The sequence below is a fragment of the Grus americana genome, chromosome 33 (genome assembly GCF_028858705.1).
Source record: "Grus americana isolate bGruAme1 chromosome 33, bGruAme1.mat, whole genome shotgun sequence".
Lineage (NCBI taxonomy): Eukaryota > Metazoa > Chordata > Aves > Gruiformes > Gruidae > Grus > Grus americana.
The window spans coordinates 408,723-429,510 of record NC_072884.1 but is presented as its reverse complement, the minus strand read 5'-3'; the positions used below and the strand labels follow the sequence as shown (position 1 = coordinate 429,510).

Here is a 20,788-nt window from a genome sequence, read left to right as displayed (position 1 = left end):
ACTGCGTTATTTTTTCTTGTGTTTTCCAGGACGTGTTCGAGATGCGCTTCGCCAAAATGCCGGATGAACCGGAAGAACCTGTGATTCCAGCTTCTTCTCCTGTGGTGGTGCCACCTCCCACCAAGGTGGTTCCCCCTTCGTCCAGCGACAGCAGCAGCGACAGCTCCTCCGATAGCGACAGTTCCTCGGATGATTCCGAGGAGGAGCGAGCTCAGCGGTTAGCGGAGCTCCAGGAACAGGTATCGCGTCCGTCGTGATGGATTGGGGGTGTCCAGCGTGTCCTCCTTGAACTTGGTGGGACTTTGCTCAAAGCCGTAGACTTTCTGGTCTGGAGCAAAGCGCTCCAAAATCTTTTTAAGTTTTCAAGTGAAACATGAAGGAATCGGTGTTTTTTGGGACGATCCTTCCAGTTCCTGTTAGGACACACAAGGTGGTCTCCTAATGGCAGGAATTTGCTGCCTGCACTTGAGTGGTGTCTTCTGAGCAGGCAGGAGACTTCTTGGGCAGGCAGGAGACTTCTTGGGCAGGCAGGAGATCTCCTGGGCAGGCAGGAGACTTCTTGGGCAGGCAGGAGACTTCTTGGGCAGGCAGGAGATCTCCTGGGCAGGCAGGAGGCTTCTTGGGCAGGCAGGAGACTTCTTGGGCAGGCAGGAGGCTTCTTGGGCAGGCAGGAGGCTTCTTGGGCAGGCAGGAGATCTCCTGGGCAGGCAGGAGACTTCTTGGGCAGGCAGGAGACTTCCTGGGCTGCCCAAACTCCTGAGCTAGAGCAAGGATTTTACCCAGCATGGTGGAAGCCCATGAGATAGCGAGCAGCCCTCCAACCCGTAGCCTTCTCTCTCGCATCTTCCCCGTTCCCGGCGTCGTTAGCGCCGGTAATTAAAGCGCCAGACGAAGCGAGCAGCCCACTTCTACCGTTTTCGGGGAGAAACAGCCGTAAAGGGGTTGTCTCCTTCTTCTCACGGCGGTCAGTAATAGACAGGAATCACAGTGTGATGGAAAGCTGGAAGGAACGACTTAATGAATTGTAAAAGATAAAGCGTTAAGCAGTACAGAAAAATTAATTAATATGGAAAAGAAGGAGGCAAAAGCGTTTTGATCGTTGTGTGTGTCTGCCTCTCAGCTTAAAGCAGTGCATGAACAGCTTGCAGCCCTGTCCCAGCCGCAGCAGAACAAACCAAAGAAAAAAGAGAAAGACAAGAAGGAGAAGAAGAAAGAGAAGCACAAAAAGAAGGAAGAGCTGGAAGACGCCAAGAAAAGCAAAGCCAAGGAACCGCCACCCAAGAAGGCCAAGAAAAGCAACAGCAACAGCAGTACCTCCAGGTCAGCCCTGTCCCTCAATCCTTACCGTTTTTACTTCCCTTTTGCTCGTTAACTTAATTATACGCCGGATTCTTGACGAATAACGCCTCTGCTCAAACCCCTCGCCTCGGGGGTTGCTGCAAGGTCACGTCCCAACCGGGAGTTGAGCTTCGTTTTTCGGGGCTGATGCGAACACGCCGAGTACGGGGGAGAGGGGAAGAAAAATGGCATGGATCTCAAATCCTCGAATCCTCTAATTTTTCCTCCCTCTCCCCTTTTTTTTGGGGGGGAGCTGTAGGTTTTAAATTTAAGAGGGAAAATGCCGAGAGCCGAGACTCTACCGCTTGTCAGCTGCCGGCTCAAAGGGAAGGCGGGCTCTTGGTATTTAACCCGAGGCAAAAAGGAGTTGTTTGCCGTATTGAGCTGTAACGAGATGAAATTAAGACAGAAGGAAATAACGAGCGAGATCTCGGAGCTCGGCTCTGTCCCCAGGCCTCACCGCAGCGTTTAGTGTGTTCAGACCTGGAATAAACCCCGGCGGGCACAGCAGCGGGTTATTTTATGGAAATGGACTGTCCGTGACACCATTTACCTCATCCTTTTTTAATCCAGGGGGGCGGATTTTCTACCCAGACTTAATTTATTAATTGCGATAGCACTGAATCCGCTGCAAACAGTGGGATAAATCTCTACAAACCGAGGTCATCGGTTTTGAAGTGTCTGAAGTGTCGATAACCCCGACGGTGATGTCAAGGAGTCCCCTTGGCTGGGGTTTTTTTCCTTTCTTAAGAACGTATTTTTTAACGGACGCCGGGTTTTACTTCTCCGTACGGGGGTCAGCCCAACCTCTTGCCTTTCCTGATGAGAAACGGGCAGCATCGCTTGAACCTTGGTCCGTGTAAGGAATTTCCCTCCGGAGCTGCTCCTGCTTCTCCGAGTTACCTCCCAGAGCCGCTCGTCTCTTTGGGAGAGTGAGCCTTGGGATGAGTAGCTCAGTTTTGGGTGCCTATGAGTAGGCTGAGCTCGGTTTTGGGTGCCTAAGGGCAGGTTGAGCTCAGCTTTGGGTGCCTGAGAGCAGGTTGAGCTCAGTTTTGGGTGCCTGAGAGCAGGTTGAGCTCAGCTTTGGATGCCTGAGAGCAGGTTGAGCTCAGCTTTGGGTGCCTGAGAGCAGGTTGAGCTCAGTTTTGGGTGCTTGAGAGCAGGTTGAGCTCAGTTTTGGGTGCCTGAGAGCAGGTTGAGCTCAGCTTTGGATGCCTGAGAGCAGATTGAGCTCAGTTTTGGGTGCCTGAGAGCAGGTTGAGCTCAGTTTTGGGTGCTTGAGAGCAGGTTGAGCTCAGCTTTGGGTGTCTAACCGCAAGCTGAGCTCAACTTTCTTGTCTAAGAGTAGGTTGAGCTCCACCTTGGGTGTCTTAAAAGCAGGTTGAGCTCAGCCTTCTTGTCCAAGAGCAAGTTGAGCTCAGCCTTGTTGTCTAACATCAGGTTGAGCTTAGCCTTGGGTGTCTTAACAGCTGGTTGCGCTCAGCTTTCTGCATCTCAGCCTCGTGGTTGAGCCTCAAGCTCAGTCTAGAAATGCAAAAGTTGCCCGTTTCCAGGATGGGAAGTAAAATTATCGTAAAAAGAATGATGTAGTGGTTACATTTGAGAGGTTAGACCCAAGCGGCTGCTTTTTGGCGTCGGGTTGCGTTCTATAATAACATTGGATCGTTGTTCTTAAGTAGTAAGAAGGAGCCTGTGACGGTGAAGAACAGCAAACCCCCTCCAGCCTACGAGTCTGAGGAGGAGGAGAAGTGTAAACCCATGTCCTATGAGGAGAAGAGGCAGCTGAGCCTGGACATTAATAAACTCCCCGGTGAGAAACTGGGCCGAGTTGTCCATATCATCCAGTCGAGAGAACCCTCGCTCAAAAACTCCAATCCCGATGAGATCGAGATTGACTTTGAGACGTTAAAACCATCCACTTTACGGGAGCTGGAGAGATACGTAACGTCGTGTTTGCGGAAGAAGAGGAAACCTCAAGGTACCTTTTAACCTCAAAACTGGTTTTTTCTCCTTAATCCGGCGACGCTTGCCCGGGCTCGAGGCAGAGACGGGCGGGAGAAGAGATGGGTGCGGGTATTTAGGTGCTCGATACCCTTCTCCAGTGAAAAAAAAAGGAATTTATTTTTTTAATTGCATTTCATTTATTATGTCTCTAATGTCGCGTCACCGTGTGTGTTAAATCCCGCCACGGGGCTGGAATTCGGCGGCGCCGATACGAGGCTGCTAATTCCTGTATCCCCTCTAAACCTCAATATTTTAATTCCAATTAATACCTTTACGAAGAGCCGACGGGGGTTCCTTTCAGCCTGACGCGAGCGATTTATCTTAAACCCGTTAACGATCTTTCTGACGAGCCGGCAGAGCTTCGTTTCGGGACGGGGAGCGAAGGCGAGGTGGGGGAAAAGCGATTCCACCCCCTCGGCATCGGTGGGACGCAGGGGGCATTTGCCAGATTTGGGCTTGAATTTATTTTAAACGGAAATATATTAATATATATATAAAAATATATAAATATATCCATTTGTTATATGCATAAATTCCATTTCAATATCTATTTTTATACTCATTTTTATTTTTACTATATTTTTAAATATATATTTATATAATAAATAGACGTATTTATTAACGACCGAAGAACAACTAAACGGGTTTTTTACGTAAATCACCCACAGTGAAAGGGGACGTGGCAGCGAGTAAGGGGAGAAATAAGGGAATTTAAAGGAAATCTCATTTCCCGTGGCCGAGGCGTAACGGTTTACTTCCTGGGATAAATCCTGGAAAACAAACCCGGCCGAATCCTGGAAGGTTTCTTTAACCTTCTGTACCCAAGCAAAACACTGAGATTTAATTTTTTTTCTCTAGTTTAGGGCTCCAACGTCACCGGGGGCTCGAGCAACTCCTAGGCTGTCGCCACCCAGTTTTATTCTCGTTTAAGCTGTTAAAAAAAAAGGCAATTTTCTATTTTTCTGCTGCCTCAGCCTCCTGCCACCTCCTCAGATCAATAAATTGAGGCAGCTAAAAAAAAAAAAAAGGAGTTTTTAGTCCCGTATGACGCAGCCAGGCGGGATTAAGCACCGGCTCCTCGCTGGGCACGGGCAGGGTGGAGGAGAAGACCCTGCCTGGTCTTAGGCCAGCCTAAAGCAGCTGGGTAAAGCCAGACCTTTCTACCCCGGAGGAGTTTAGGAGAACGAAGAACGACCTCGCTCGAATAAGCGGATGTCTGCTGGGACAGGCTTAAATCCTGGGTTTCAATCCCTGGTTTAAAGCCCGGGTTTAAATACCAGGCTTAAATCCCAGCTGGCTCCCGTCGGTACGTCCCCATCCCACTTTGGATGGTGATGCGAGGGGACACCCCCATCGCACGCCACCCCCCCACCCCAAAAAAAATATCATCACCCCAAAGACCTCGGAGCTCCCGCTGCCTCCCAGCCGGTGCAGATCAGCACTAGGAATAAGCAGAGACGCAGGATTAAAGCTCGGCTTAGCCCCTCCGCAGGAATATCTGGACGCCGCAGAGCCAGGGTGTCGGCGGGGTGGGGGGGGTGCAGGCAGGTTTAGGGGAGCAGATGGCACCGGGCAGGACTTGGGATTATTAATTATCCTTAACAATGTCGTACTGTTGTCTTCTTGCAGCGGAGAAAGTGGATGTAATTGCTGGTTCCTCTAAAATGAAGGGGTTCTCCTCCTCAGAGTCTGAGAGCACCAGCGAGTCCAGCTCCTCCGACAGCGAAGATTCAGAAACAGGTTAGACGCAGCTTATTTAACGACTCAGTCCTAGACCTGGTTTCTGTATAAATAAATATGTTTTCATTCCTGGCTTGGTCTTTTAATTATCTTTTTTTTTTTTTTTTTCTTCTTTATAATGAAAAAAAAAACCAAACCCCAAACCCAACAATATACGCAGCCGAATCTCGCCCGGTTTTTGGGCTCGACATGAACAACTTGGCGGTAGCGATGTTGTCTCTGGCAGTTCTTAAGCCCGACACGATGATTTTTTTTTTTTTCCTTAAGCTTTTCCTTGCTGAACTTGGATGCGAGCGCGGGAGTCGAAAAACCAGCGTGCGCCAAGGTAGCTCTTTGTCTGGTTAATGACCTAGATTTGTATTTTTAGAAAAACGCTGTCTTTTTCCTCAAAGGAGAGGTTTAAAACATTCTCACCGGGGATCGCTAACGTCACAGAGGATGGAGAAAGACGGAGGAAACGGGGTTTTATGTCTAAAAATCTTTTTATGTTACGCCAACGGGCAGATCTCGAGAAAAAAGGATTTAAAATTCAATTTTGCATCACCGGAGCAGCGTCTGCTCTGCGTAACTCTTTGCTTCTCCCTCGGACCACCATCGTTCGGACTGAAATTAGGCTGTTCTCACGTTTTTCTTAATTATTATACTTTCCGCGCTAGCGTTCCCTCCTTGGTTTTAGGGAAGCAAAGCTTGTGTCGGCACTTTAAGCTGGTTTTTCCTCCTAGCTGCTGTCTCAGCTCGGACTCTGGAGGTTAAGCTGGGCTTATCCCAGCACTTAAGTCAAGAGTAAGACTTCTGCATCTCCATCGGGTCGGGAAATCGGGAAACGCACGCGGCAGAAAATAATCTGGATTAATTGTCATAGCTGGGTTGGGTACGCAGGGCGAACGGCACTGAAAAAGGAGCAGAAATCCCAAAAAAATTAAAATAAACCCCAAAAAATAAAGCAGGATTGATCGGACTTGCCTTTGAGCCGTGCTGGCGACACTTCCCAGCGATCCTCCTTTTTTAGGGATGAGATGAGTCTGGAGTCTGATGTCTTTTAACATATTTTAACGTCTTTTCGGTAGAATTGGGCTTTTTGGTTTTTAGAGGAGGTTGAAAGGGTTTGATGGAGCGTTCGGGGGTGACTCGGCGATCGGAAAATTAAATGATTTGGTGCTAAATTCTCCCCTTGCTTGACGGGGAAAGCAAAACCTGCCGTATTTATGCTCTTAAATGAGTTTTTATCCAATTTCTCTTTATTTCTGCCAAGCTTACGACGTCATCAACCAAAACAAACCGGAACGATCGGGTTTACCCAACCCACCATATCGTCTAGCGTTAACCTGGGCTGACACCAACTCATCCCAAATCCAAACGGAACCCATCCGAAAAAAAATCACCTGCTAAACCCAGAATTGCGTTTTATTTAAAATTCTTTCTTTTTTTTTTTTCTTTTTTTTCCCCCCCCCTCCTAAAGCCGGGTAGCTGGATCCTCAACCAGGTTGGATTTCTAGGAATGATCTCGGGGATCTCTCCGGAGCGCGGCGACAGGGTTGTGAGATGTAAGGTGGGAATTTTCAGGATGCGCCGGTGCCAAATCCTTCTCGTTTCAACGAGCGGCGCTAATTAAAACCTAGAAAGGCGCCAAAATCTCCTCCGTGCCGCTCGCTCCGGCAAAACCAGCCTCCGATAGAGCCGAAAACACCTTTTTTTGAGTGTTTCTCCCCAAACGGTGGCTGGATGGATGCGGGGGAGCGCGGGTTGCTCTTGCATTTAAGTTTTTTAATGCTTTTGTCCTCTTTTTGGCTGTTTTTCCCCAAATCCGACGTCTCTTCGGCGTTTACCATCCCGGCCGTGAGTATTTGGGATTCGTTTGGCCGACGTAGACCGACGTTATCCGGGTCGGGCTCCCGCTTCGATGCTTGGAAAAGGTTGAACCAACGCGGCTCCGGTACGGATACCCTCGGTCTACGCCGGCGATATCACCGTCAGGGGATGAAGCCGACCCGTAACGCTTGGGGTAGGAGGTTAATTAAGAGAATTAATCTCTTTTTATTCAATTAATTTCCAATGCTGATGGGGTTTTGCTCCCCTAAACCATTTCTTTGGCCTCTTTCTGATAAAATACACGGCGAAAACCCGCAGGGATTTGCCCAATATGTGATAGAAAATCTCCGTCCGGATGTTTTGCTATAGGTTACCTGTTGAATCACTTTTAAGTTGTATTTTAAGACCTTTTAAAAGACCTTTTGAGATGCTTTCAATTGAATCACTTTCAAGTTGTATTTTAAGAGCTTTTAAGATGCTTTATGACTTTTAAGACCTTTTCAAAGACATTTTAAGATGCTTTAAGACCTTTTAAAGACCTTTTAAGATGTTCTAAGATGTATTTTTCACGCTGTGTTTACAATGACGTTAATTTAACGACCCTGAGTGGGACGGGGCGGTTAGTTTTGCTGTTGTTTTATCTCTTTATTCTTTTCCGGGAGGAGAATCGTGGCAACGCTTGCGCTAGCTTCAGTGGAGAATTAGATTTAAAATTTGCTAGTAAGCTTTGAAATTTACCCTGAAGTTTTTAATAAGATCCAGCATCTTGACGATCTTCTGTTAACGAGGGGTTTTTCTGCCCACAGAGCCGCCGTACGGTGAGATGACTCCGTGCGGTAGATGCTTGTGATTTTAAAATCGGTGGCAAAAGTCGGTAACGTGGATTTTTTATTTTTTTTTAACCTTGATTTTTGCATTCGCTTGGGTTTATCGTTAAAAAAAAAAACCCCAAGCACTTAACGTAACGTGTAGAAGCAAACGTGGACGCGACGAAATTATGAACTAGAATTAATTGCAACTCCATCTTTATTCTCTTTAAAGCGTGGTTTTGCCGCTCAGCAGCAGCTCCCACGACCTACCTGTTGCCTTTTTGCGCTCCAGATCCTAAAAAACTGACTTAATTTTTTTTTTTTTTTTTTACCCATTTGAATCCATGCGACGTCTCCATCCCTCCGCGGAGCTGGCAATTAAACACGTTATTTTATTAAATCGGGAGCGTTTTGCCAAAAATCTTGCTGAAATTCTGAAAACCGAGAGGCTTCAAAGGGAGGGAAAATAATACCGGGTTTGTAGCGTAGGAGATGGGGACCGAGCCTTTGCCTTGAGCGCTGAGAAACCAGAGGTGCCGACCGAGAGGGTTATTCCGGTTTAACTTGTTGTAATTAGCAATTAGTGGATGCAAATGACCCCAAACTCCATCCTGGAAGCATCTAGGTAGGATTTTTTTTTTTTTTTTTTTTTTTTTTTTTGCCTGCGAACGGCCAGGATCGAGTTCTCCGAGCATCTCGGATGCTTCTCCCGGCTTCGAGCATCGACGCTTGGGCTGGACCGCGGTTGGTGCTCGGGCAACTTAAAACCCGGTCTGGTTTTTTGATTGATACCAAATTTTGGGTTATTTCACAGCAAATTGGCCACATTCTGCCTGTTCATCGTCACCGCTCGGCTGAGCAGTGTTATTTTATCCCCCAAATATTTTAGGAGATGCTTCCCAGGACCCCCAAAAGACCAATCGGGGGGAGAAATCGCACAGCTGCGCTAATGAATAATAGCGATTAAAATTTTAGCAATTAAATCTGAGCCTCGGTTAGTTGGTGATCGCTAGTTTTGCTTTTCTTCTGAAATTTCCTGAAGGAAAATTGCATTTATCCGCGCAGTTGCGTAAAGGAAAAGGCTTTGCAGCTTGCTCAAGGCTGCAGCAGCGGGGTTAGGTTTTATTGAGGATTAAAAGTCCGGGTTAGGACTGGCTCAGCAATGCTGGAAAACCTGTTTCTGGGGTGGCAGAGCTGCTTTCAGTAAATCTTTTAAGTGCTTCTGCTAACGAATTAAGGAGTCTTTGGGAAGAAGGCGTTAACGTAAGGCTGGGTTAATAGCGGGCGAGGAATTTGAGGCGTCTTAGAATCCTAAATCCCTCCGGTTTAATTCTTGGGTACCTGGTTTAAATGGCAGGAATTTGGTTTTCATGTAAAAGTACCTGGGTTAAATTCACATGCCACCTGGGTTTAAATTGCAGTGAGCCGGCGTGAATTCAGAGGCACCCGGTTTTAATTCCACGATAGCCAGGTTTAAATCGCAGATACTTGGGTTTTAATTCAAAAGTACTCAGGTTTAAATCGTAGATACTTGGGTTTAAGTCAAAGGTACCTGGGTTTGAATCACAGGTACTTGGGTTTAAATCAGAGGTACCTGGTTTTAATTCAGAGGTACCCAGGTTTAAATCTCAGGTATTCAGGTTTAATTCAGAGGCACTCGGGTTTAAATCACGGAACTTGGGTTTAAATCATTGGTACCTGGGGTTTAGTTTAAAGGTACCTGGAATCCACAGGCACCCAGGCTTAAATTTTGCAGGTACCCGGGTTTAATTTGCAGATACTTGGTTTTAATTCGCAGGTACCCAGCTTTAATTCCCAGTTACCTGGGTTTAATTTGCAGGTACTTGGGGTTTTTTATTTGCAGATAATCTGGTTTTAATTCCTAGGTACCCAGGTTTAAATCACATGCACCTAGGTTTAACTCTGAGATAGCCAGGTTTAATTCAGAGGTCCCCAGATTTAACCCACAGACACCCAGGTTTAACCCGCCACTAAGTGCAGCTGCGGGTGCTGGTAAAGCTCAGTCCCAGCCGCCAAGATAAACCCCGCATCCTCCATGTGCTGCCTTATTTTAGTAACCTTTAATCCTCCATCCGTTTTTCCTTCGAGACGGAGAGAGACGGATTGGTTTAACCCAACCGTTTATTTTTTCATGTGCCTTTAGAAAGAATTTGCTCCTTTTTACCCCATTCCCAGGCTCGGTTTCTGTGCCGTGGCGTGTGATAGGAAGGACTTGAGTCCCTCGTTGACGTACCGCGAGTCTTCCCCCCGGCTCATCGCCACCTTTTTAGGCTCAGCGGGAGAGGACAGAGATCTCTTAGGCTCGGTTTAGCCACGCTTGCCCACGGCAGGGTGCCACAGCACAGGTACAGGCAGGAACCGCGGCCGTGCCGGTTAGTCTTGACTTAGAAGAAACTCAGCTCACGGTTGAGTCGAGTAACGGGGCAACAGGCAGCACCTCTGTGCCGATAACGGTGCCCAGAAGAACCCAAATCCCTTTAGTTTTACCCTGGAAACGCTTCCCGATGGCTTTGCTCCTCTCACCGAGGAGATTCCCAAGTGCTGTACGGCATCCTGCGGTCACGCCGCGGGGGGTCCCGGTTTGCCGGCAGCATCTTTGCCGCGGTGGAGTGGTTGTGCCGGATCCAGGTAGAGCATCCCCTCCTTGGGTGCAGCATCCAACACCCCGTCGAGCGGCTTTTGGGTCAAATTAGGCAAATTGGTGTATTTAATGGGATTTGGAGAATAACAGCTGACCCGGTTGTTCTGCCGGCAGCACCGCGGTTGCCGGCATCCCCAATTTTGGGGGGATTCACGGAGCCACCGCTCTGATCTCCAAGATCAGAATTAGTTAAAATTGATATTTTTCACTAAAAAAAACCCATCCACCGCTGAATCCAGGAAGCCCCATCGCGGCTCTGCTGCCCTAAAACCTAATAGAGAGTCCCTTTTATATCAAAAAATAAATATTTATAACCAATATTATATCAAAAAGTTGCTTTGTGGCGGTGGGTTTTTTTAAACTCAGGACGTTTTTAGCATTTCTTAGACTATTTTCCCCAACTAAGTTTGCTGTTTTCCCGGGAGACGCAGGGGGAATTAACGTGGGATCATGATTTTACTGGAATGTATAACTACATGTTTTTAGCAAACTTGTACTTTTAGATCTATTTTTTTTTTTCCTGAATACACCAGCCTGTTGGAAAAGGGATGAATTTAACTAAGAATGGACTGTTTCCATAATGGCTTTTATTTAGATTTTTTTTGTTGTTGTTGTTGTTCCACTTAACCTTGATCTGCTACAAATACTTTATATAAATCTGTTTATTTTTATACTCTTTCCGCATGCTTTGGGGTTTTGCAGCCGTGTAACCACCAGCTTCTTCCCCCTCAAAAAAAACCAAAAAACAAACCCCACACAGAGAAAAATTGTATAGCTTTGATATTTTTATTTTTAAATAATAAAATCAATAAAGTGGCTTGCTACGGAAGATGCACTTTTTTGTATAATCATGGGATTTTAACCAATAACGTGCAAATTACGACGATAGTGAGCCGTATGTCGGTGTTTTGCCGTTCCGGGTACATTTGGGTGGGAGTAAAAGGTGAGGATTTAGGGAAAAATAAAATATATATACGTGGCTGCCAACACGCCGGCAGGAGAGGAGCCTCATGCACCGATTTAACCTTTCTCCTCTAAAAACATCTTGAAGTGACATCACAGAAATTACCTTTTGTTTTTTTAAATCCCAGTGACTTTTAGCCCCGCGGATGAGATTTAACCAGCCAGCGTGAAACGGCGTCGGGGTTGGAGATGGGACGGGGCTTCTTCTCGGTGTCCCCGGGGAGACGCCAGTAGAGACGTTGAACCACGCAACACCGTCACGCAACAACCGTCTTCAACGGTGAAGAAGCTTCGTCTTTCGCTGGGGTTAGCCGGGCTCGTCGCCTCTCCAAAATCACTGATGCCAACGGGTGATGCCCCCAGGACCATCATGGCTTTACTGCTCATGTTCTTCGTTGGCTTCGTCTTGGTGAAGACATCTCTGGCCAGCATGAAACGGCATCGGGGTTGGAGATGGGACATGGCTGCTTCTCGGTGCTCTTGTTCCCCAGGGAGATGCTGAACTGCACAACGCCAACTGTAATCCAACAGCCGTCTTCAACGGTGAAGAAGGTCCATCCTTCGGTGGGGTTGGCCAAGCTCGTTGTGTCTCCAAAACCACCGATACCACCGGGTCATCCCCCTGGGACCATCACGGCTTCACCGCTCATGGTCTCCATTGGCTTCTTCATCTTGGGGAAGAGTCTCCCAAAGCATGCATTCACCGTTGGATGCTTTCAGCCACGGTCGTGGTCCGTTATTGGGTGATTCAAGTGGCAGGATTCACCCATCCCGCTCCAAGGTCTTGCCTCGGTTCATCATGGCGATATTCGGCTTGTACCAAGAACGATGGCAAAGCCTACACCAGAATAGCTCCCCTGGGAGAGCCACCTGGTTGTGGCACGTCAGAGGGTGGATGGAGAAGAGCGCGACCATCTTCCCCGAAGGAGCAACGTCGGAGAAGAATTGGGGTTTGGAGCAGCCGGTGCTTATGGTTGAGCCGTAGTGGCTCCTCTTCCCACCAAAAATGGAAGCAGGGATGTGCTCGGCCAAGATGACACTGCGTCACACGGCTTTTTTCGGGAACCGATGCTTAATCCCTCCTGATCCTGGCTTAGTCCGCAGCTTTTCTCCTCTCTTCCCACCTCACACCTGTGCTCTGCAGGTTTTTTTCCAATTTTGGGTTTTCTTTACCATCCCGTGAGCGCTTTTATCCTGATTCAATAGGGGCTTCCTGAGCTGCCTCCACTCCCCAGTAGCTGCGCCCAGATGTGTTTATCTGTAGGGAGCATTTGCCGGAGAAACTTGCCTCTGATTCTTGTCCCTGCTGCTTCTCCGGCATCAGTGGGATGAGCGGTAAAGCTCAAAGCGTTTTCCCTCTTGATGGTAGAAGACGTTAGGTCTTGGTCTTTCTGGAAGGTGGGTTCATGCCCGGCATCCATCCGGAGCCATGGATGCCTATTTGGATCGGTCTGGAGCCGTGGGCCACCCATTCAGATCCACGGATGCCCACCTGGAGCTGTGGATGCCCATCTGGAGCCATGGGCCACCCATCTTGAGCTGTGGATGCCCATTTGGATCTACAGATGCCCACCTGGAGCTGTGGATGCCCATCTGGAGCCGTGGATGCCAATCAGGATCCTTGGACACCCACCAGGATCCATGGACAGTCATCTGGAGCTTTGGATGCCCATCCAGAGCCACAGACACCCATCAGGATCCATGGACACCCGTCTGGATCTGTGGATGCCCATCTGAAGTGGCAGATGCCCTTCTGGAGCCATGGATGCCAATCAGGATCCACAGACACCCATCTGGAGCCATGGATGCCCATCTGGATCAGAGGACATCCACCTTGAACTATGGATCCCAATCGAGATCCTCAGATGCCCATCCATAGCCACAGACATCTGTCCAGAGCTGTGGACACCCATCTGGAGCCATGGATGCCAATCGAGATCTGCAGACACCCATCTGGAGCCACAGCCATCCATCTGGATCCGCAGATGCTCATCCGGATCCATGGACACCCATCCGGATCCATGGACACCCATCCAGAACCACAGATGCCCATCCAAATCTGTGACCATCTGAAGATGCTCCAAGGAATCCCACCTCTCCTCTTCCCAACAGCTCCCCGGCAGCATTTTAATCCCCGTCTCGCTCTTCACCGTGTCCTCGGATGCTGGCATCCCCTGCAACCTTCCTCTTCCCCTCTTCCGCTCTCCCGTTATCCGCCGGATCTGGGCTGGAACGTCGGGAACCATCAACCATGGGCTCAAAAAGCCTTTTCCACCTTGAAACTGGAAACTTTTTATCTTTAAAACCAAACATTTGCCGGCAGATTAATAGGAGCTGAACGCCCAGCACTGAGATTTTCCCTTCTCTCCTTCCCAACCATTTTTGGTTGTTTTATCAAAAAAAAAAAACCCTATTTTTTTATCTATTTCAGCCTTAAAATCTACAAAATGACCTGTTGGACCAGCACAGCCTATCACCACAGGCATCTGGGCATACTGGTGCTGATACCAGTCACCAGTGCTGCCTTATAATTAAAAAACAGAGATGAAGGAGTAAACTTAAGAAATTAATTTAATTTTTGGAGGGATTTAAGGGAAAATTCCATTTGGGAAATGCTCCCGGGGGATCAGGATCTTCCCCCCTCCCCAAAATCGTCGCCGCAAGGGTTTTATCCGTCATGTTTTGTCGGGCACGTCCAAACACCGCGCCAAATAAAGGCAAAAATCCCACCACCGAGGGATTTTTGGGGCTGGATAAGCGATCTCGGACGATGTATTTTTGTTAATTCGCTGTTTCTTGGCACGGTTTGCGGAGGAAATCCTGGGAAATCGTTGCCCTGGACCCAAACTCAAACCAGTTGTTTTCGATGACGATGCTTTAAAAATATCTCCGGAGGGGAGGAGGCGTGAGAGATCATCCCGCGGGAAGCCGGTGAACCCAAACCCTCCACGGATTTCGGAGGAAAGGGGGATGGAAAATTGCTGGTTTGCGTAACCGGGATATTTGATATCTTCTTTTTTTTTTTTTTATTCCTCCTGCCAAGTCTCTCGCTCCTTATCTCCCCCTCCGGAGCAAGGCGGCATTCCTGGAATAGCTGAGTCTGGCCGAGAAATGGTTTTTCTTGGCCGTTGGGTTCTTCTCCACCGCGAAGATGCCGGTGGAAGGAGACCGGGGGTCTTCGCCTTCATTTTCTTCTCCTTTTTCCTACAATTTTCTCCTCCTTTTTGTGACAGCATGATGGTGAAAACCTCCGGGCGAGAGATCCCTGGGGAAATCCAGCTCGATTGATGCCTAAAACCTCTTCCTTTGCCGTCGTTGGTACCGAATCGGTGCCGTTGAGTTTTTACGGGGCGGGGGGGGGGTGGGGGGGGGGGGGGCGATGGGGTAGAGCGGCACCACTTGGGGTACTAATTGTTTGTTCTGTCCCCCCCCCCCTTTTTTTTTTTTGGTTTTTTTTGGCAGAAATGGCACCGAAATTGAAGAAGAAAGGGCATTCGGGGCGAGAGCAGAAGAAGGTAGGAGACGCGGTGGCCTCCTCGTCTCGCTTGAGTCGGGATCGAATCCCCGGGGAGGTTCGGGAACGCCGGCAATGCCGGCGACTTGGACAAGGAGACTTTTGGGTTGCCGGGCAGCTGTCCCAGGCCAGCCCCAGTTGGAGGGGTATGGTCGAAAGGACACCGGGAAGGGGGTTTTGGTGACTGGGAGGACGTTTTTGGTGACCACGAGGGCAATTTCGGTGGTGACCGAGGTGTTTTGGTAACTCACTGTTATTTTTTCACCCCCCCCGCTCCCTTAGCATCACCACCACCACCATCAACCAGTGCAGCAGCAACCGCCGCCGCCGCAGCCTCCTCCGCCGCCGCAACCGCAGCAGCCCCCTCCGCCCCCTCCGCCGCAACCGCAGCCCTTACCGCCGCAGCCCTTACCGCCCCAACAGCCCCCGCCGCCGCCCCCGCCGCCGCCCGTCCCTCAACAAGCTCCACCGCCGATGAAGTCTTCTCCTCCGCCTTTCGTCCCTGCGCAAGTCCCCGTCCTGGAGCACCCGCTGCCGGGGAATATGTTCGACACCATGACGCATTTCACCCAACCCATCATGCATCTTCCTCAACCGGAGATGCCGCCCCATCTCCCCCAACCGCCCGAGCACAGCACTCCTCCCCACCTCAACCAGCATGCCGTGGTGTCTCCTCCAGGTGAGCGTGGCTTCTTGGGACAAACCCAATGCGCGTTCCTTCCTCAAGCTGGGAGGGAGAGGATGGCGTTGGGTGGGGGGGTTGACTCATCCTGGAAGATGACCGGGATGGAGGAGCGGTGGGTGGTTGAGGGGAGGGGTCTCCGCTCCCAGTGTCCATGGTCCCACCGTGTCCTTCCCTTTCTCCCCAGCTTTGCACAACGCTCTGCCTCAGCAGCCCTCGAGACCCAGTAACCGAGCCGCGGCGCTACCCCCGAAGCCTTCGCGTCCACCGGCCGTCTCGCCAGCCATCAGCCAGCAACCCATGCTTCCTCAACCGCCTCTGCCCCAACCTCCCCAGGTCCTGCTGGAGGACGAAGAACCTCCTCCGCCGCACCACAACCTGCCTCTGAGCACCAGCCAGATGCAGCTCTACCTTCAGCAGCTGCAAAAAGTGCAGCCGCAGACTCCTCTTCTCCCTTCAGTGAAGGTCCAGTCGCAACCGCAGCCGCCCCTGCAGCCGCCGGCTCACCCCGCGGTGCAGCAGCTGCAGCACCAGCCGCCGCCGCGGCCCATGCACATGCAACCCATGCCCTTCCCATCGCACATCCCCCAACCCCAACCGCCGCCGCAGCAACATCCGCCCCCGCAACCGCCCCCGCCGCCCCCGCCGCCGCAGCCGGCCAAACCGCAGCAGGTCATCCAACATCACCCGTCGCCGCGGCACCATAAGCCCGATCCCTACTCGACCGGTGAGCGGGAGTCGGGGACGGCGGTTGAGTCTACGACTTGAGCCAAGTTGCATTGTGTGACGAGGAGGGGGCTCGGGGCGGTGGGGCGGTTACCACGCGTCCTTTGAGGTCCCCCGCTGCCCCGTCGGTGGATGGTGGTGGATGTGGAGGAAGCTCCGGTTAAACCGGAGCCTGACGTAACTGCCTGGCAAGGTCCCTTTCCGTCTCATATCTCAAGGAGATCAAGTTTTTGAGGATCTCAAGCATTTGAGGACCTCGAGGATCTCATTTTTGAGGATCTTGAGGTTCTCAAATCTTTGAGGAACTGGAGGATTTCAAGTCTTGGAATAATTTGAGGATCTCAAGGACCTCATTTTTGAGGAACGAGGTTCTCAAATTTTTGAGGATCTCAAGGTTCTCAGATCTTTGAGGAACCTGAGGATCTCAAGTTTTTGAGGATCTTGTGGATCTCAAATTTTTGAGGATCTGAAGTATTTGTGAATCTTAAGGTTCTCAAATCTTTGAGGAACTCAAGCATCTCAAGTCTTGGAGGAATTTGAGGATCTCAAGTTTTGAGGAACTCAAGGGCCTCATTTTTTGAGGATCTTGAGGATCTCAAGTATTTGTGGATCTCAAGGTTCTCACATCTTTGAGGAACTCGATCTCAAGTTTTTGAGGAACTCTAGGGCCTCATTTTTGAGGAACGAGGATCTCAAATCTTTGAGGAACTCAAGGATATCAAGTCTTGGAGGAATTTGAGGATCTCAAGTTTTTGAGGAACTCAGAGACCTCATTTCTGAGGATCTCAAGGGTCTCAAATTTTCCAGGATCTCAAATTTTTGAGGATCTTGAGGGTCACCCGTTGAGGAAGTCAAAAGATCTCAAATCTTTGAAGACCTCAAGTTTTTGAGTCTCAGCGCGGCTCTGATGTCAGAGGGTGCTGGCCTTGTGTTTGTCGCCGTCCTGGCTGGGTGCCAGCATCTGGTGGCCTCTCTTGAGGCGGCTGGAGATCCATTCCCCCCTTAGAGGAGATCTGGGCTGTAGATGCCCTGTGGGGGTTTCCCTGACATTTTTCGGAGCTGCTCGGCTGCCAGGCAGAGGAGAAGGGATGGTCTTGGGGCGGGAAACCCAGAGTGATGACCTCCAGCCGTCAGAGAAGTCAGAGGAAGCAGCTGGAATAACGTGGCCACGGGGTTCAACCTTCAAGGTTGGCTTGGGAGATCCCAGATCTCCATGACAGCCATGGGCTCGGTGATGCCACCACCGATGTTCTCGATGGAGAATGTCTCCGGCTGGGATGACTCCGGTAGCATCACGCTTTCAAGACCGGGCACCTGGTTCGGGGAAATCTCGCTTTTGCTTTTGTTTGGCCACGTGGTTCCTCGGGTTGTGGCCCGTTGGGTCTTTGCTCCCGAGGTCATCCCCGCGGGCGTAGGTAGAACAAAATCCATGGATTTGATGGGATGGAGCCAAGTGAGGGCAGGCAGCACTTGGAGCCGCTTCTCCTGCCTGCAGAGCTGCTGCAGGCAGCTTGGACACAATGTCCGAGATGACAAACTTGGACACAATGCCCAAGATGGAGCCTGGTGGCTCCCAAAAACCTCGTGTTGCTCGTGGAGCCAACACGTCCTGCCTCCGTGGCTCTGGGCAGGGAGAGGTGCAGGCAGGGCGAGGTGCAGGCAGGGCCATGTCGGTGCTCGGCTGTCCCGGCAGAGCAGTTTTACAGTCAGGAATATTGATGGATCACCAGGAGAACAAGCAGAAGGGATGGAATTCTTGGGAACACCACGAACGGGCATCACCAAGGCAGGACAAGCCACCGCGCAGCCTTGGAGCATCTTCTGCTCCCTGGCGTTCGCTCACGGCAGCACCGAATTTTGGCGGTGCCGGCCGGGAGGAGGTGACCGGGGGTTCCATAGGGGACATCCCAGGGCCACCACGCTTCAACCGGGAAGAGGGATCGTCCCACGGGGGCGATGGCGTGCGCCGACCGTCTTTTTCGGGTGCTGTTCGACGTACCGGTGGTGACGACGGTTAACTGATTGATGCCAAACTGTTCCCAGGTCACTTGAGGGAAGCCCCTTCCCCTCTCATGATGCATTCCCCACAGATGCCGCAGTTCCAGGGTTTGGTCCACCAGTCGCCACCTCAACAAACTATCCAGCCAAAAAAACAGGTAAAAAGGAAAGCAGAGCACCCAACCGCGGGGGGTCCCGACCAACGGGGACCATCATCTTCCCACCGCCGGCTTGGGAGCGAGCGCCGAAAACCCAGGGGCCGTTGGCCAGCGGTTTGCATCGGGGAATTTGGGGGTGGAGGAGGATGAGGGAAGGGCATCATCGCTCAACATTTCTTGACCTTTTTGTGGGTTTTTTGGGTTTTTTTTATCGTGGCAGGAGATGCGAGCTGCCTCCGTCGTCCAATCTCAACCCATGGTGGTGAAGGAGGAGAAGATGCATTCGCCCGTCATCCGTAACGAGACCTTCAGTCCCCCGTTACGGCAAGATCCGCCGAAACACCCGGAGAGCATCAAACCGCCCGCGCACATTCCGCAACGTGAGTCCGGGGACACGTCGGTTCAGATATTCCCCCCCTGATTTTGGTAGTTGAGACCCCTAAATTATCTCTCCGGGTGGTTCCACCTCGTCGTGGGGTTCCTGGGGACCCCCCCACAACCTCTGACGGGAAAATGCTGGGTTTTAGGGACGGAGATGAAACCCATGGAGGGGGGACGACCTGTCATCAGACCCCCGGAGCAAAACCCCCCGCAACCGGGAGTGCAGGAGAAAGATCGGCAGAAACAGGAGCCGAAAACACCCGTCGCCCCCAAAAAGGTAATGTTATCCTGGCAAAAATTGGGGGAAAATCTCCCAAAATTCAGAATGAAACCTCTTAAAATTAAGCGGGACCATGTTGGTTGCTTGAAGGTTGGTGTACGGCCAAGACTTGGTGTTCTCCACCTCTAAATTTGTCATTTGGAGGTAGAAACCTGACTGAGATTGGAGAGGTGGAGATGGGACCCCACCACCACTCCGAGGGACCTGGAGAATCTCCAGAAATGGGTCCGTGAGAACCTGATGAGGTTCTACAAGGCCAAGTGCAAGGTCCTGCACCTGGGTCTGTATTGATAGGGGTTGAGGGATGAAAGGATGGAGAAGCAGCCCCATGGAGAAGGACTTGGGGGTGTTGGTGGCAAAGCCAGCCATGTGAGAAGAAGCATGACCAGCAGGTCGAGGGAGTGGGTGGATGCTCCTCCTCTGCTCTGGTGAGATCCCACCTGGAGTTCTGCATCCAGCTCTGGGTTCCTCAGGCCAGGAAGGGCACGGAGCTGTTGGAGAGGGTCCGGAGGAGGCCTCAAAGATGATCCAAGGGCTGGAGCACCTCTGCTACAAAGACAGGCTGGAAGACTTGGGGTTGTCCAGCCTGGGGAAGGCTCTGAGGAGACCTTCTTGTGGCCTTTCCATGTATAAAAGGAACTTGAAAGAAAAATGGAGAAAGATTTTTGACTCTTCCTAACCCACCCCTCCTTTTCTTCATAGGACCTGAAAATCAAGAACATGGGTTCCTGGGCAAGCTTGGTCCAGAAACATCCCACCACTCCGTCCTCCACGGCAAAGTCCTCCAGCGACAGCTTCGAGCAGTTCAAGAGGGCGGCGCGGGAGAAGGAGGAGCGGGAGAAGGCACTGAAGGCTCAGGCGGAGCAGGTGGAAAGGGAGAAGGAGCGGCTGAGGCGGGAGCAGGAGAGGATGAGGTGAGACCACCACCACCATCACTACAACCATCAACATCACAACCACCACCACCACATTGCAACCACCACCACAATCACCGTCACAATCACCGTCACAGTCACCACCATCACCATCACAACCACCATCACCACCGCCACAATCACCATCACCACCACCATCACCATCACAACCACCACCACAATCACCACCACCATCACCACTGGCACAACCACCACAATCACCATCACAACCACCACCACAGTCACCTCCACCACCACCATCACAACTACCATCACCACCACAGCCGCTGCCACAATCACTACAACCATCAACATCGCAACCACCACCACAATCACCATCACCATCACCAACACCACCACAACGTCGCAACCACCACCACAATCACCATCGCAACCACCACCATCACCACCACCATCGCAACTACCATCACCACCACAATCACTGTTACAATCACTACAACCATCAGCATCACAACCACCACCACCACCAACACTGCCATCGCAACCACCACCACCACCCCACCATCACCACCACCACCACCACTGCCACAATCACTACAACCATCAACATCACAACCATCACCACCACAATCACCATCACCCAACACCACCACGACACACAACCACCATCACAACCACCACAATCACCATCATCACCACCAACACCCCCACAACCACCATCACCATAATAACCACCACCACCATCACAACCACCATCACCACCACCACAGCAAAGGTGTTCTGGGGCGTCCTCACCTTGGCTGAGGCCTTGGGGAGACGCGGGCGTGGTGACGCCAGACACCGTGCTCT

The 20,788-nt window shown here is 50.8% G+C and overlaps 1 protein-coding gene across 11 annotated transcripts in view; it reads left to right on the top strand.

Annotated features, from left to right (window-relative positions):
• The window catches only part of BRD4 (bromodomain containing 4), a 75,866-nt gene that overhangs the window by 51,759 nt on the left and 3,319 nt on the right, over window positions 1-20,788 (top strand). For 8 of the 11 annotated variants that reach the window (XM_054807787.1, XM_054807796.1, XM_054807792.1 and 5 more), the window contains 11 exons: window positions 30-239; window positions 1,121-1,320; window positions 3,015-3,316; window positions 4,972-5,082; window positions 14,788-14,840; window positions 15,122-15,518; window positions 15,709-16,248; window positions 18,291-18,403; window positions 18,624-18,783; window positions 18,931-19,061; window positions 19,767-19,978. In XM_054807787.1, coding sequence (XP_054663762.1) covers window positions 30-239; window positions 1,121-1,320; window positions 3,015-3,316; window positions 4,972-5,082; window positions 14,788-14,840; window positions 15,122-15,518; window positions 15,709-16,248; window positions 18,291-18,403; window positions 18,624-18,783; window positions 18,931-19,061; window positions 19,767-19,978 — 2,429 coding nt within the window. Of the gene's footprint in view, window positions 1-29; window positions 240-1,120; window positions 1,321-3,014; window positions 3,317-4,971; window positions 5,083-14,787; window positions 14,841-15,121; window positions 15,519-15,708; window positions 16,249-18,290; window positions 18,404-18,623; window positions 18,784-18,930; window positions 19,062-19,766; window positions 19,979-20,788 lie in introns of those variants that run through there. The other 3 variants (XM_054807794.1, XM_054807795.1, XR_008574479.1) reach the window with 2 other exon arrangements.